This window comes from Podarcis liolepis (genome assembly GCF_965112155.1).
Source record: "Podarcis liolepis genome assembly, chromosome: 8".
NCBI classification, from domain to species: domain Eukaryota; kingdom Metazoa; phylum Chordata; class Lepidosauria; order Squamata; family Lacertidae; genus Podarcis; species Podarcis liolepis.
Window position 1 is genome coordinate 40,093,022 of NC_139560.1, and position 16,264 is coordinate 40,109,285.

Here is a 16,264-nt window from a genome sequence, read left to right on the forward strand (position 1 = left end):
TTTTGCCCAATGATAAAGTGAGGAGACCTTTCTTTATCAGGCTATGTGGCAACTGCAAGTGACAAATGCTTAGTTTCTTTCAACAGCAGCTGTAAAGTGCTTTTGTCTCTCTCTGAGGGTCTGTGACTACCTGCCCTGACAGTGTTGATAAATGGAGGGCTTCTCCACACTTACCTTTCCTCTGCGTTTTCCAGGTAAGTTTTCCACTGTCTACATTTCCAAGCTCTGTGTCCGAGTGCTCTTTTTTTGTTCTGGAGCTTTCCCTGAGCAAACCGCTGAACTGGAGCAAACTGCAATCCACGAAAAACCCAAATTCCCATTTGTTGCACTTCAGTTTTAAAGAACAGGTTTTCATGGGGAAAGCTCTGAGGTATAAAAGAGAGTCTGGACACAGAGCTTGAAAGCATAAACTTGTGCCTAGAAAGCACAGGGCAAAAAGTAGGTGTGGATAAGTCCTGAATGAGCTACCTGGAGTTCCCATCACAGCAGCACCTGGAGTGAAGTGGCTATCAGTCACCAAAGTGTTGCTGAAAAGACATCTTAAAATTAAATAGTTGTCATAATTATTTTTTTCAGTTGTAATGCTTTCTATGCCAGACAGAATAACAAGCATGGCAATTATTCTCTAAAATCAAGTCCTAACTCTGATTCTGAGGTTTAGCATGTGTGAGCAGTATTTTTACTTTCCCAAGACACCCATCATTGGGAATTATCCAATTGGTGTCCCTTTGCTGACCCATGGCATCTCGCCTCCCTAGGAGGGAGGCAATTTTCAAAGATTTCACTGCCTGCTAATCTGCCCAGATTTGCTCCAGAGAGTCAGAGTACTTCAACAGCAGATTTTGGAGCTGCAAGGAGTGATCAAAACTTGATTCAATTCCTGTTCAAGCCAAACAGATACCTTCTATCAGTAGAGGGACACCAATTAGATACCACCCCTTATTTTTGACTACTGTGTAAACTTTAGCTATTGCTAGAAATTTGACTGAAATATCTCACACAGAGTTAAGAAGATACTCACCTCCCACTCAGTAATGCCGCTGGCTTGCAATAAGCTCACTTTCCTTAAGCTAAATGATTGAAGATGCAAAGCAATTCCGTGCTGAGAAATATTTAATTTTTTTAAACACACACACACACACATCAACACGACTCATCTTCTCCAAATCCTGGGATGAATAATTTAGAGCTGCATGAACAGCAGCATTTAACATAAAGTTACGTTGATTGTATTGTAATAGCTGTGAGGCCAATACATCCCACTGATGCATTTGCTCCCTTGCAAAGGGAAACGACAACAAAACTGGCAAATGCTAAAAAAATGTGCTTCAACCTACTGCAAGTGTAAATTAAAAACAGATTTTTGAGTAACACTCTCAAAAGTTCCACTGCATAAATTACACCTAGCAGCCAGTGTCCCCAGTCTGCTGAAACATCTGTCATCATTACATACCGTATCTCCACTGTAATGAAAGTGGAACTTTCATGAAGAAACTGCTGCATGTTAACAATGCAAGCAGCTTGGAGAGCTTCATAGATGATCTACTAGACTGATCAAATGCACATCTGTTTACCTCTAATTTTCTGAAACTGCTTTCCTCTCGCTTCTAGGAGAGCACTTTTCACACTGCACTGATAATTTATCATAGTTGAATGTTTAATCTTAAAGGCATTTCAGATTTCTTTACAAGTTACAAGTGCTTGAACCATTCAGTGCCTCTACGCTTTGTTGTTTTCAAGGTTTTTTTATGGATTTGTTAGGCATATTGAACAACTTAGAAACAAGATAGAAAGGTGAAGCCATTCCCTTAAGCAAAGTTCTTTTACAAGGAACCCTAAAACCAGAACAGAAGTAGGCAGTACAGGCAATGCACAGCAAGGTTCTGTTTGAACACTTGTTCAATATGGGAGAAAGGAGCTTCAGAACCTTGCCTGGGCAAGATTCCCAGTGTCACTAATCTGACTATATTGCCTGATTTTATGAATACATATCACTATCAGAGAGAACTATTTAAATTAGCTAGTATTTAACTGGGAATTCAACCAGATCTTAAGACATACACACACACACACACACACACACACACACTTTTGATCTGACAGATTGAACTGTTTCAAGCTGTTCAGGCCCATTTTCTTTCAATTAAATCCAGTGTTGCTTGAGATTGAGCCCAATGATAATTGTGTCCTTAATTATTAAACAACTGTGAAACATTAGAGCTCCCCCTATGACTTGACCCACACAGGTCAAGCTTATAGCTGCTGCAGCACAGGCACCAATTTGAACTGTTGCAGTTAATGGAATTGAGTTGGTTGCTTCTTCCCTGCTTGCAAGTTTATGAATTTAAATTGTGAGCTACTCCAAGATTATCTGGGATATGGAGACAGATTATATTTTTGTGTGTACAGTGGAACCTCAGTTGTCGAACGTAATCTGTTCCGGAAGACCGTTCGACTTTCGAAATGGTCGACAACCGAGGCGCAATTGCTGGTCAACAAAATCAATTGAAAAAACACGCCTTGGAAGCCGTTCAACTTCTGAGGCATGTTCAAAAATGGAAGCATTCACTTCCAGGTTTTCGGCATTCGGCTTCTGAAATGTTCAACAGCCGAGACGTTTGAAAACCGAGGTTTGACTGTATACTGTGTGTGTCTATACATGTGTGTGTGCATTCTTTAAAAACTTTCACTTTCAGAATAATAGAATTGTAGAGTTGGAAGGGATCATCTAATCTACCCCCTGCTATGCAGGAATCTCAGCTAAAGATCCCTGACACCAGTGTCATGTGTTTGTGGTAGTCTGTTCCCATCACCAGTCTAGCCACAGCATTTTGCATGGACTGAAGTGTCTGGATCAGACCCAAGGGAAGCCCCATGTAGGGTGTGTTGCAGTAATCAAATCTCTAGCTTACCAGTGCATGGGCTGCAGCCTTCAATCAAGGCATCAACCATACAAGAAATATGCAAAATAACTAAGCAAGTATTAGAAGTCACCCCAGAACTGGTTTCACTAAACAACTTCCAAGATAATAACGCCCACTCACATCATAAAGAGCTGATAACCCACCTACTCTCAGCAGCCAGAAGCATCATAGCCAGACACTGGAGAGACCTGTCAGGAGTAAGCATGGACCAATGGTATCAAATAGTATGGAAAACAGCCTTATTAGAAAAACTAAGCAATAAACTGAAACTGACATGGGGACAAATAGAAGATGCCTTCACCCTGGTATGGTTCCTCTTTATCACATACACAGCTCAACAAGACAACAAGAAGAATCTGCCGACAGCATACGAATCAATCTAGCTAACCTGATCCAAAAACACACATACACATACCCCACTCACACACAAAAACAAATCTCACTACAGCCAACCAAAGACAACCAACTGCACCCTAAGCCACCCCCAACCTCTCTCACCACCAAGGAAATACAACAAGTGAATAGTCCCATAAAAGTGACGCCGACACAAAACCCCACACATACACCAAGTAGAGGAATAGAAGCATTGTCATCTGATCCCACCCCACTCACCCTTCCCCTTTTTCTCCCTCTTTTCTTCCTAACCTAACACTGTATGTAACAGTAATGTCTCACAACAAATGAAAGTGATCTGTAGAAAATGCAACTTGAAAAAAGTGACAATGTACATATTTTTGTAAACTAAGAAATCTTTAATAACAATCGTTTTTTTAAAAAAAAATCTAGCCAATCTTTCGTTTTGAATGACCTGTAATGTGTGGGGCTTTTCAGTGTTTAAAATAAACTGTGGAAGGGCCAGGCTTCTGCCATGGCTATTCTGTCCCAATATCTCAACAGATGGTGGGAGAAACTGCAACTTTGAAAAGAGAGATGAGGCCTCCTCTGCTTAAGAGAAGTGACACAAAGACAGCATATTTTTCTCACTGGGGATCACAAGGTGTGCTGAAAGTTTCGCAGTTCCTACTGGGAAACAATGCTGCAAATGTTGTTTCACCCCAGAGTTACTGTAAGCCAAAACAGTAAACAGAATTCCATGCAAGGAAATCTGGAAGAACCGAGTCACCACCAAATCATCCAATGGTCTTCCATGTGGAACAATGAGAAGTCACTAAGAGAGGTACACTCATGACATCTTCTGTGATCATTATGGTGCCTACACTGGGGTCCAAACATTGGTGAAAAGACCCCCTGTGGGTGCTCCCACTGGCAATGGGGCCCTAAGATGTCCTTTAAATGGCTGTGATCATGAAATGCTATGTAAAAGCAGAACTTTAGACCAGAGCAATATCCCTCCAATACAAAGTCCCTCTTCTTTTTGTCCACCCTCTTACGTTTTCTGTGGTTACTGCCATCCCACTGCCCTCTTTACAGCCTCTCCTCCATATCCAAAAGCAGCTGTTTCAAGTCACCCATCCTCTTGCCATCTTGCACAGGGCTTCAGTTTTTCAGGCTATATAAAGCACAGCGACAGGCATCTCTAGGGTTAACCTCTCAGAAACTCAACAGGATCTTTGGAAGCCAATCAGCTGCAAAGTGTAGAAAGGGGAAGGAAAATTCCACCTGGCTCCTTGTGTTGTTTCCTGGCAATCTTTGTGCTGCAAGGATCAAAGAGCTACCAACTTAGAGCAACATTAACTGGTGCCAGAATCTCTTGATATGACTGTGCAGCAAGCTACAAGTATTCTCTGACACAAACTAAACTGTGATTTACAGAGCTTAACCTTGGATTAGCTGGCCCATAAGGCTTTCAAGCAATACTTTCCACACCAGCTGAGGCTCTTCTTATCCCGCTTTATCTTGATTTGTTTTCTCTGTGCTCCACAAAGGCATGGCGAGTCCATCTTTGCATCTCAGTGAGCTTATACTTTCTGAGAGACAGATATCTTGACACTCTTGCCAAGAGCAAATAAGAACGCATTTCAAATACAGATCAGAAAATATGCTGTACTTCAGCTTGTTTAAATGTTTGCAGATATCCTCAGTAACTGTTTTGCCATTCTGACACAGCTTGTCAAGTGACACTGCAATCATTGGCAACCCAAGCAAAATTATACACTGCACTGAGGTGGCACAAAAATTGTTAACCTCAGCTTAATGTATGCCAGAAGCCGTCTTGTTTCAGTTAGTTGAATCACAGACATTTCCAGCAGCATTCTTTTGTTGATAAACATTATATTTTCTTGTGACTCTGTGGCTAAATGTCCTTTTCTTCGTCCTTAAATGTCCCTGTATAGCGGAACGCTCAATTCCTGCTTATGCTGTCAAATATTCAATTCTTCCTGTCGACTAACATTTAAAAGAACATTATGATTAGATTACAGATCAATTCCCCATCAGACAAAAAAGACATTAAGGGAGCTAGGGGACTCAGTCGCAGAAAAGAAGGGGTAATTTCATTCTGGCAAGACATTAACTATGAGCATTTAGCTTTATGACATTTCGCAATAATTGGCCATATAAGAACTACTTGATACTCCTTTCTTATCACTGAGTTGTATGAGATGCTGCACTAGCAGAGGTGCACAAGAGTCTCAGCCCTTCATTCGGGGGGGGGGGGTGAAGCAATTGCCTGCTGCTAGGACAACAACCCAGCCCTGGCTTCGGAGTCTAATTTTGGCTCTGTAATGCATACAGTATTACAGTATTTTTGGAAACAAGGAGTAGAGTCATAATAACATAAGAAGAGCCATGATGGATCCCCCCTAGCCCAGACTTCTGTTCCCATAGTAGCCAAAAAAATGCCTACGGAAAGCTCACAAGCAGGACATGAGCACAGCTGCTTCTCCCCAGCAACTGGTAATCAAGTGTCTGTTCTGAATCTCCTACTGTTCAACTTCAGTGGATGGTCTCAGGTTCTAGCATCAGGAGGAAGAACACCTTTTCACCTATCCACTTTCTCTAATAAGCCTTCATCATATCCTTCTTCCCATAATTGCTTTTTCTTCTTCTACCAGTTGCAACAAATCAAAGGAGAGGAGAGGGCTCTTGTGCTTGAATCCTGCTTATAGGATTCTGATTGGCTATTGCGAGAACAGGATGCTGGACTAGATAGGCCAGGGGTCTGCAACCCGCGGCTCCGGAGCCGCACATGGCTCTTTTACACCTTTGCCGCAGCTCCGGGGCGGATACTAGCGAGGGGAGGAGGCGCATTGTGCGCCCCGACACTCCCCACTGTGGTGGGTGCTGTACTGGCTGTGACGTCACATGGGGGCGGCGCGTGCGTTAGTCATGCACCGTCCCGACATCACCTTCCCGCCCGCTACATTGTAAGGGGCATGTACGCATTGAAAGGGGGCATGTACGCTGGTCACTGTTTTGAAGGGGAGTGAAGAACACACACACACACAAAGGTAACTTGTTAATTTAACGTTTATTTCTATGAGGAGGAGTAATTCTGAGGGGTCAAACAAAGAAATAATAAAAAGTGACAAAAAAGTTATTTTTATAATGACGAGTTTTGCGGCTCCCAGTTTTTTTTTCTTCGGAAATGGGTCCAAGTGGCTCTTTTTGTCTTAAAGGTTGCAGACCCCTGAGATAGGCCATTGCTTTGACCCTTGAGGCTATTTTTACATTTTCATATTCTTACCCTAAAAAGCTACAAATATTATAACCTTTCACGGTGGAGAGATGCATTTTATTGTTGTTTTCTGTACCTTTTCCAGATCTACAATATCCTTTTTGAGATGCAGTGACCAGAACTGTCATAGATTTTTAAAAATGATATCATTATATGACAGTTTTATTTACTATTCCTCTTCTAACAATTTCTGACATGGAATTTGCTTTATTCGCAGCAGCTTTCATTGAGCTACACAAACTCAGGTTCCCTTTCCTGGTCAGCCAATACCAGTTCAGGCACCATCGGTGTTTATGTGAAGTTGGGAGTTTTTGCCCCATTGTGCATCTCTTTACACTTGCTTATGGACCATTGCATTGTGTGCCATACAAGAGCCAACATGGTATATTGCAGAGCTCAGGACAAAACCACACCAGGCACAGCTAATTGTGGGAGGGATTGGGGCATTCAGGACACATCACAGAAGGGCAGAACAGAGGATCTTACTCCATACTTCAAATCATTCCATGGATTGCTGAAGCTTAAGCCAAGCCATATAACATTACCAAAATAGACTCCTCTCCCCCACCTTTTCCCGCCTGGACTATGGGGAACTTTAACTGCCTATGAATTTGCTGTATACATTACAATCTTGTAAAAACATGCCACGTAATAGCAATGTGTTAAAACATCATTATTTCTGTGGCAATAATTACAGTGCTAATCAGAAGCAATTAATCAGAGGCAATTGAAATTTGGCTTTAAAATGTTTGCTGCAACTGTAAGAACATCGCTCCTTGAAATACCAAAAATATTCCCAAGCACAAGCTAAAATTAGTAATAGAAAATAGTTATAGAGTAAGCACAAAGGTTAGCAATAGTCCCATTTGTCAAGGCTGTCGTGAGACTGACAGCCATACGCAGTGACAGCACTATCAAGATGAATAAATAGTGAGGGAATTGGCGAGTGCGGCACAGAACATTACAGATGGCAGACAGATTCAAGTTTGCAATACCAATTCAGTATTGCCACCAGCTGGAATGGTTCTGTAGCTGGATATAAATCTCCACAAGATACAAAATTCTTCAGTATGTTCCCGGCATTAGAAACAAAATTAATTTTAGAAGCCTGTGGAGGATATTGCAAGATTCAGAGAACTCAATATGATACCAAAACTAAACTAAAGTAGGACAATATTTAAAAGTTGAGAGGGAGGAGAGGGGAGAGAGTAATTGGTGCTGGTGGGAACAGACACAGAATAGTATCAGTCAGGAATTCCAGCTAGGAATATTATAGATTGATATGCAAGGATGCCTAAAATCATCATCACCATCGCCACTGAGATTATATAATCGGAAGGAACTGTAGCATATAAATACTTCACACAATTTGTTCGGTCTCTAAGATTCAGCTTTTTAAATCTGGGACAAGTCCAACTGGGGCAGAAGGCAAAACACAGAAGGCAGTTTGGGAGAAGGAAGACCCCAGATATTGCAGTGAGGTTGGAAGTAGGAGGAGGAATTGTAGCCATTAGAGCATGAATGAACATTCTGCAAAATGCTTTTTTATTTTTAACATCTTCTAGATTCAGAACTGGCCAACTTTCCAGGGGCCATTTTTAATAGGTGTGCATGCTGTCAGTCACCTGATGCCACATGATCACATTCCACAGGAAGCATTAGGAGAGCACTTAACTGTAGTCCTGATACTTTCAAACCATGGTTGCAAAAGAAGAATCTGATGCAACTTTCCCCGCCAAAAGCTGGGCTTACATTCAGTGCTGAAAGCAAGCCCCACTTGCAGCAAGCATCAGATGCACTCAAATGAAACTAAACCGGGCAGGGTTTGTATTTACAACACAATTTAAAGGGCCATTTATCGGTTGAAGATAAAAGTGTTTACATGATCCCTTCTCCTGCATATTTTCCCCCTCACAACAAGCCTGTGAGGAAGGTAGGCAGATAAGGCTGAGAGACTGTAACTGGCTTAAGGCAGCGGTCATCAAACTATGGCCCACTGGACTCGTTAATCTGGCCCACGAACCTTGCAGACCCTGCTGCCCACTCAGTCAGTCCCCACGCTAAACAGACGTGGTGCAGAGACCTCACCGCATACTTACTTCTGTGACGGAAGCTCCTGCAGCCAATTAGAAGCCACACTGGGTGCCGCCCCTTCATTCCTGCTGAGGCAGCTGAGCGGGAGGAAGTGGCAGTGGCATGGAGGCTGCCCAGGCCAGAGGCATCTGGGTGCTGCCCCTTCCTTACTGCTGAGGCAGCCGAGCAGGAGGAAGCGGCTGAGCGGAAAGGAAGTGGCAGCAGCGTGGAGGCTGCCTCTGCCGCCCAGGCCAGCGGTTTGGGCTCTGTGCCCCACCGAGACAGAGGACGCCGACATTGCCGAAGACAAGACAGTGTTGGCGGCTGCAGCGTGATTGGCATAGGCGGGGGGGGGGTGTCTTTCGGGAGGGTGGTACTTTTGGGAGGCGGTGAGTCCGGCCCCCCACAAGGTCTGAGGGACAGTGGACCAGCCCCCTCCTGAGAAAGTTTGCTGACCCGTGGCTTAAGGTGACCATGTGAGCTCTCTGGAGAAGATGGGATTTGAACCTGATATCAAACTGTGTTACTATGTGAATGGGGTAGGCCGTTGGGAGAGGGGTAACACAGAGCTTTTCCATGATCTTGGGTATCAGAATAGGAATGCTGAAAGCCTGCATATCTTGGAAGCACTGTACCTTCTCTACTTTTCTTTCTAGTTCTGTCGGTGGATATCAGGGGGGGGGGGGGAGGAAATAATACTGATAGCCATGAAGTGGACTATGTAGCCACGAGGAAAAAATAATTCCCCTTTCAAGAAGCTTTCAAAATTCTGAGCTGATGACAGACTTGAGTTCACTTCTCTGGGGAAGCTTCAAGCATAGTTTATGCACAGATAATTCTGTGCGTAAACCCAAGAGGCCTTTATGACAGTCAGGATCAAATGTAACTGGGAAATCTGATGAACTAACTTAGAGGCATACTTACATTGTGCTTTGTGAGGTTGGAAATATTCGTTGCTATTGCTTGTAGCCAGTCAATGCAGTCTTCAGCCGAGAGACACTGAATTATTCCACTGCAAATGCCATCCACAGCGATTACTTGAAATGCATTTTGCCTATGGACACATCGTAATAGATTAGGTCAGGAGACAAGTGCACCTACTCCGACATTACCAACTTCATAATACTTGTCAAAAGGCTTCGAAATCACTCCCCTCTACCTACCCTTGCCCCACAATAAAAGTCAGCCATTGAACTGCTACTGATTTCCCTATTTTATGAGTCATTCTCTTCTATATTTAGCTTTTGTATATGGCACATCTCCAGATAAATCTTGGCAAAACCCACAGAACAACTGAATACAGATTGCTCACACTGGGCTATCTGCTCAGGGCACAAAGCTTGAAAAGGTAGTAGCCTGGCAGATTGCACAAGCTGCAATTTGCAATTCGTGGCACATAGCTCTTTCAGCTTTACCCCCCACATATTTTGACCATGCTGATTCTGGATCCGAGTCATTCATCTCCACCTTGGAGAATTTCATTATTTCAATATGGCATCCACTGTATCCCCCAAAACAAGAACAGATGCATCATTTAGCTTCTACAGGAGCTAGGATAATAATTGGTGTGTTTTCAGAAGCAAAGAATTCATTTTGGCAACCTCCCACCATATGGAATTGCTCATTAGACAAGAATGATATATAGTTGGTAAGGAGCTTATCCGTATCTTGCTACATTTTTAATTGTATTTTTATATAAACTGCCCTAGGAACATAATTGAAGGGTGATTGATTGATTGATTGATTGATTGATTGATTGATTGATTGACTAATTGATTAAATAAATGTAAACATTATTCTTGATGTATAATGGGGAGCCTGAGTCCATCCCAGTATTGCTGAACTACAACTTCCATCATCCCATGTTATTTGAGGCTGATGGAATTTGGACTTCAACAACATTTGGAGTGCCATAGGTTCTCCTTCCCTGATTTAATGCACTAAAAGAATGGAGGCACTGGCAAATTCACACCATTGGTGCCACAAAGCATTCCTAAGCATCTACTCAAATGCAAACCCCATTAAGTTCAAACAGATTTACGCCCCAGGTATGTGTGAATAGAACGGCAGTCTAAGTGCGTTATAAAGGACAACTATTGTGGAAGAAGACAACAGTGGCTTCACATCTGCAATTCCAAAAGCAATGGGTGACTTAATGGAAGGAATCTGTGCAAAAAAACAAAGAAAGGTTCTACAGATCTGGACGCAGCATATACATCCTCCCTAATTGTGGAATAGATCACTAGTAACCCAGGTTTATAACTACAGAAGCTACATCAACACTAAATTTTCAGAGCTAGAATAAATAAAAGGGAAAATACTTTCAATGAGAAGACTAAAAAGATATTTTGGAACTTTTTAAATAATAAAATAAAGAACAAGACTTTGTAATAAAATCTATCATAACTTTCTTAAGAGTCCCCCCTCCCCATATTCTATAAAAGCACTAAAGCATAATATTCTATATTGGCATGCTCCACTAAATTATAGATTTTTAATGAAAATTCAAATATGATCTGCTTCAAAAACTAATTAGGTGAAGGGTTGAGAACTCAGAATTGATCCACATAACTTTAATGATTTTCACATTGCACTTTCCCAACATTTGGACATAACCTAAACACAATGAATGTGTGCAATGTATTTATCAATATGAGGGGAGGGCATCCAAGCATTCTGTGTCTGCTATTCTGCACAGCTGACTTATCTGCCGTAATGCTCTGTGGACTGATTTACTACATCCAAATGACAGATAATTATCAAGCCTATAAAAACCTTTGAAATGCTGAAGCAGTAAGGGCCCAATTTCCTCCAGAAAGTACATGGGTCTGAGTGGCTTAAGAAACACGGGAGCACGATGATATTTCATGCCCTAAAACCATCTCCTGAATGTGGACTGGAAATTGTACAACAGGTCTATTTATTCATGATGAATATATGACTGAGATTAGACATGAGAAATGTGGGAATTGTAGCTGCAGTTCGTTCGAAATCAATCTTCTATCCATTACATCTGGGTCACTTAAAGTCAGACAAATTTTGATAGAAGGTTGATCTGATTTATTTTTTTTAAAGAAAAATTTCAGCACAGGGCATATTATTCTCTGGTTCAGGTTGGTCCAGTGCATTTTGCATTAGCTGTAACAATCCTTCCACTTTAACACTGTGGGGTAGAGGGTGGACCACACAGATTTTTTCATAGGGATTTGCAGGTTGAGAAAAAGAGATCAGCATATTGATTTCTGATTTCTTGTCCATTAGAAGCCTGCAAATAAACACATACCTTTACCAATATGAATTTGGCCCATCCCACCCTACCTTCCTTTGTCTAACCAGAGTCAACTAAAAACATTTTCCAGCCTAGCGACATAGAACAAAGCAGGAAAGGCAGTGTCACACACCTGGCAGGAGGAATGGTGCTGTGCAGGTGCCCTGCTGGGACCACAGGTTTGGATACATAGGGGTGCCTTTATCACGTCAACCTCCACACAGTCTTGCCCTTCCCTGTCTCATTAAGTGGCAGAGATACCACCTCCAGGAAGCTAGGTACACAGTGCCACTACTCCTAATAAAGTATTCCTGGGTTAGAGCACAGGAAAACACTGAATAGTTTGTCATGGAGACTCTAGTCCTAGTGTCGAGTCTAGCTTTTGAGGAAAAGATCATGGCTGACTGATACTAGGCATTTTAACTGATTGTTAGCTTCTCTAGGCATGGAGATTTGGATGTGAAATTCCTTCAAGCAATCAGTGCCTCTACATACCTTATAAGGGTTTTGTAGTCATGCAAAAAGTCTCTTAGTTATATTCTTTGCCTCATGCACAACTTGAGAAAGAGCTACATTTCCAGCTAGAAGTAATCAACATGCTCCGCCTGAGTACCAACAGGTTTTAATTTACTTAGCTAAAATTGGATTTTAACCAACTAAGTCATACTCAATAGCTCTACTCTATGACTTAAAGAAAAAATCCCATTCTACTTAATATTGCTGAGGGTTTTTTGTTTTTTTCCCCTTTTGTAAATAGTAAGACTCTCTCTCCTTCTGGGACAGCTAGAACTTCGGGGAAAGTTGTACCTTAGAGTATTAATCATATTAGTTTCTAGCACTAACTGTGTTTTACAGCCCCAGCTAACATAACATCTATTTTTCCTTATTAGTAAAAAAATGCCTTTCTTTCTCTAACGATGGTAAAAAAATGATCTGGTAGTTTGAGGGCACCACTCCTTCTCAGACCCTTCACTTCAAAAATTACAACTGGCATTCTCCAGTATATGGAGAAAATATTTCCTTTATCTACTTACCTGCACATATCTGACCCTGGGAGATACTGGGAAAACCGGGAGTGAAGCAGCGGGATTAATCGGAGATCACACCACCTCTTCTCCCACCTAAGCCCTGGAGAAGTAGGCCATGAAGAACATGAAAGTGTGTCCTGAAAAATATTTCAAACACCTTTGATGTTTTGGCGTTACCATCAGCAGCTACAATAAACAGTACCTCATTTATATATTACATTACATTTCTCTGCCATCTTTCCACCACAGAGCTTGAGGTGGTTTCATAGTCCTCTTTCTCCCCATTTTATCGCGAAAACAACCCTGTGAGATAGGCTGAGAGTCTGTGGTTGGTCCAAGATCACTCAGTGAAAATCTTCCGAACTGGCTAGTTGCAAAATGCTCATCACTACAACAAGTGGGATATGTATAGCAGGAAAGGTTTTATTTTGTAAGGTTCTCTGGGAAGGGTAACATTAATCTCTACCTTCTATACAAAGAGAGAACTATATAGTATACCACATCCTGCAGGATGCTCGTAAGTGAAGCCATCAAATATAAGGAAGAGAGGGCTGGTTTTATTCAATGGGCACCATATACTCAAAAAGGAGAAAGTGAAGGGGTGTTTCTAGAGACACCAGTGTAATGAGCATTATATCTATATCCTACCTAAGGACTTCAGCTGTTGAGGATAGACCTATCCTAGAATCTGCAATGAATAGAATAAGCCTTCACCATCGTTATTGCCATTCATGCAACAGAGCTCTGGCTCACATCACCAATAAAGGGAATAACTCTCATGCCCCTCTATCCAGAAGGTGCTTTTACCTTTCTTCATGTGTTCATTTCTATGGATATTATAGTGGCAAAAGAGGCAAACTTGTGGTAAGAAAAACAAGCACCCCAACAGGATAGGCTGACATTTAAAACAACATTTTCTTTCAAACATTTTGAGGTCATGCAGACCTGAAAGGGGGGAAATATTACAAGGGTTGTAAGAAACACTAATAGTGAAGTATTTGTAGCCTCTGCAGAAGCAAGAAGTGTCAAAATGTTCTTGATGGAATCTTTCTAGCTGGTTCCAGAGACAGGAGACTACAGAATAATGCTGCAACATTTCAGGTGTTTATTTGAGCCTCTGGGTCTGTCAGCACCTATGATGTATTGCTAAGTGATGTTCAAACAAAGAACAAAAAAGCTTCTTCCATGAGAGTCGGTGCTGATACCGTTTTTTCCAACACACAAACTTACCTTTGTTTCCAATTTGTTTGGCAGTTTTTTGAAATCAGACCTTGTTCCAGTTTGGATGTAGTAGTAAAATTGAATTGTCCAGGGGAAAACATAATTAAAATTTAGTGTGGGTTCACTAAGATAATTTGAATTGCAAGCCAAAATAGCGATGAACGAACACTCCTCCAACCCACATCCAATTTAGAATTAATTCTGAGGGGGAAAAGAAAACCAAATAAATGCTGTATGTCCAAAATAAATTATTAGGTCCTGGCATTCTCCTAGTGACATAACAGAGAACACACTGGATGGGACCCCCACCATCATTTCACTCTGCGTTACTTTCTTTAAGAAAGTGACTGTACTCAGCATCCTATCCAGTTTGTGATGGGGCACAGGTAGGTAGCAATGCCAGTTATCGTTCCCTAGAAGTTCAGATGCTTCAGAAGCACTGCTCAGTGATGTGGTCAGTCCTTACTGAACCCACCACCACTGAGGGAACACGGACACTGGGGAAAACGTACTTAATGCGAAGAGGTTTGTGGCAGGTTCCAAGCTCTCTAGGTTTCCAGGTAATTTATGACAAAATCATACTGGGATCCATAGGTTCTTTATAGAATTTTTATTCCATTTTAATAAGACTTAAATGAAGCAAAAATAATGGAGTATCTAAATCCACTTGTCAGTTGTGGTCTTTGTCTGATTTCATTCCATTACTAAACCAGGAGTTAGCACAAAGTTCCCCCACCTATAGCTGCATAATGAGAAAAGGGTTTTTACAGTACACTTTGCTTCTATGGAGTCTACCTAACATTGAAACTGGCATATTTCCAGCATGCTCATAGATTGTGTAAACTTCTCAGTTAACAGTCATGTGTGGTAAATTTTCATATTTTTGGCAGCAAGGTAAAAAAAAAAACCATTTCTTACCGTATTATTGGGATGGTAGTTAAGATGTAAACCACTATCACACAGAGGCGATGAAGTACCACTGCTTTGATCACTAGGAATGCCTAATAAAAACAAAAATACATACAAAAGTGTATCACAGCTTACTGAACTACGCACACTTCATAATCAAAACTGACATTGGTTTTGTCATACAGTAGTTACAATTGAGCCACAATTGAGCCATACAGTAGTTACAATTGAGCGCTGCTGTTGCCTCTGCTACAGAGGGTGTTTTAATGTGTATTACAGGGATACTAAATGCATCAGCTCTCAAAAACCACCATGCATATGAAGATCATCAAAGATGACTGAAGGGATGGGGAGTTCTTTGCCATGCAAAGTAATCTTACAGACTTGTGATAACCAGATGTTTTCCCTATTTGAAAAAAAAAATCTGCATTGCCATCAGGGTACAGATTTATAAATGTCAACACTGTTTTATGATCTGCATTATCTTTTACATTCTATTTCGATACACCACCCAGGTATTCTATGAAAGTAGAGCGATTTATAAATTCTGAAGCAAATAACTGTGGTGATCTTACATTATTTCACCACCCCCAAATAGTCTTCTGCCTGTAAAAAATAAAGTAGGTGTGTGGATTCTACTGTGTACATGTAGTATTTTTGAAACTTGAAAGGAGTGAATTGTTTTTGATAATATCAAATGAATATAAAATATCTTCATTAGTATGAATAAAGGAGAAACTGGTATAATGATAGAAATGAGAACACTTTCAACAAGTTAATCAACATTTGAAAATAAATGAATATAATGCAATGGGAATTATTTAATGGGTAGGAGGCTATTTGAATTCATTTCAGAAGCTTTTTTAAAACAATATTTTCCTTTTCTTAATTAAAAGGCTGAGGGAAACCCTGGTGATAATCTTCAGAAGGCAACTATAGAACACAGACAGAGCCATCTCAGACTATGCACTAGTCCCTACAATTTATTAAAATTATAGAAGGAAGACAGCTGTCTCTCCATTTCTGCTATTTCCCAATAAGACTAATCAGTTTAAATGGTTGAACAAAAACAAAATACTGATCACTATGGACTCCATTAATCTTCACTTAAAGCAGAGCAATCTGTTCAAGCCCATGACTGCAATTTAAAATGAAAAGTCCTCAAGACAGATATATTCACTCTCAATTGCCAAGTTAGGGGGGA

At 41.1% G+C, this 16,264-nt stretch overlaps 1 protein-coding gene across 5 annotated transcripts in view; it reads right to left on the reverse strand.

Moving 5' to 3' along the window:
* The window catches only part of SNTG1 (syntrophin gamma 1), a 219,570-nt gene that overhangs the window by 62,700 nt on the left and 140,606 nt on the right, over positions 1-16,264 (reverse strand). For all 5 annotated transcript variants that reach the window (XM_083517930.1, XM_083517928.1, XM_083517929.1 and 2 more), the window contains 3 exons: positions 15,070-15,152; positions 12,937-13,067; positions 9,559-9,688 (listed from right to left, as the gene is read on the reverse strand). In XM_083517930.1, coding sequence (XP_083374056.1) covers positions 9,559-9,688; positions 12,937-13,067; positions 15,070-15,152 — 344 coding nt within the window. The remainder of the gene's footprint in view (positions 1-9,558; positions 9,689-12,936; positions 13,068-15,069; positions 15,153-16,264) is intronic.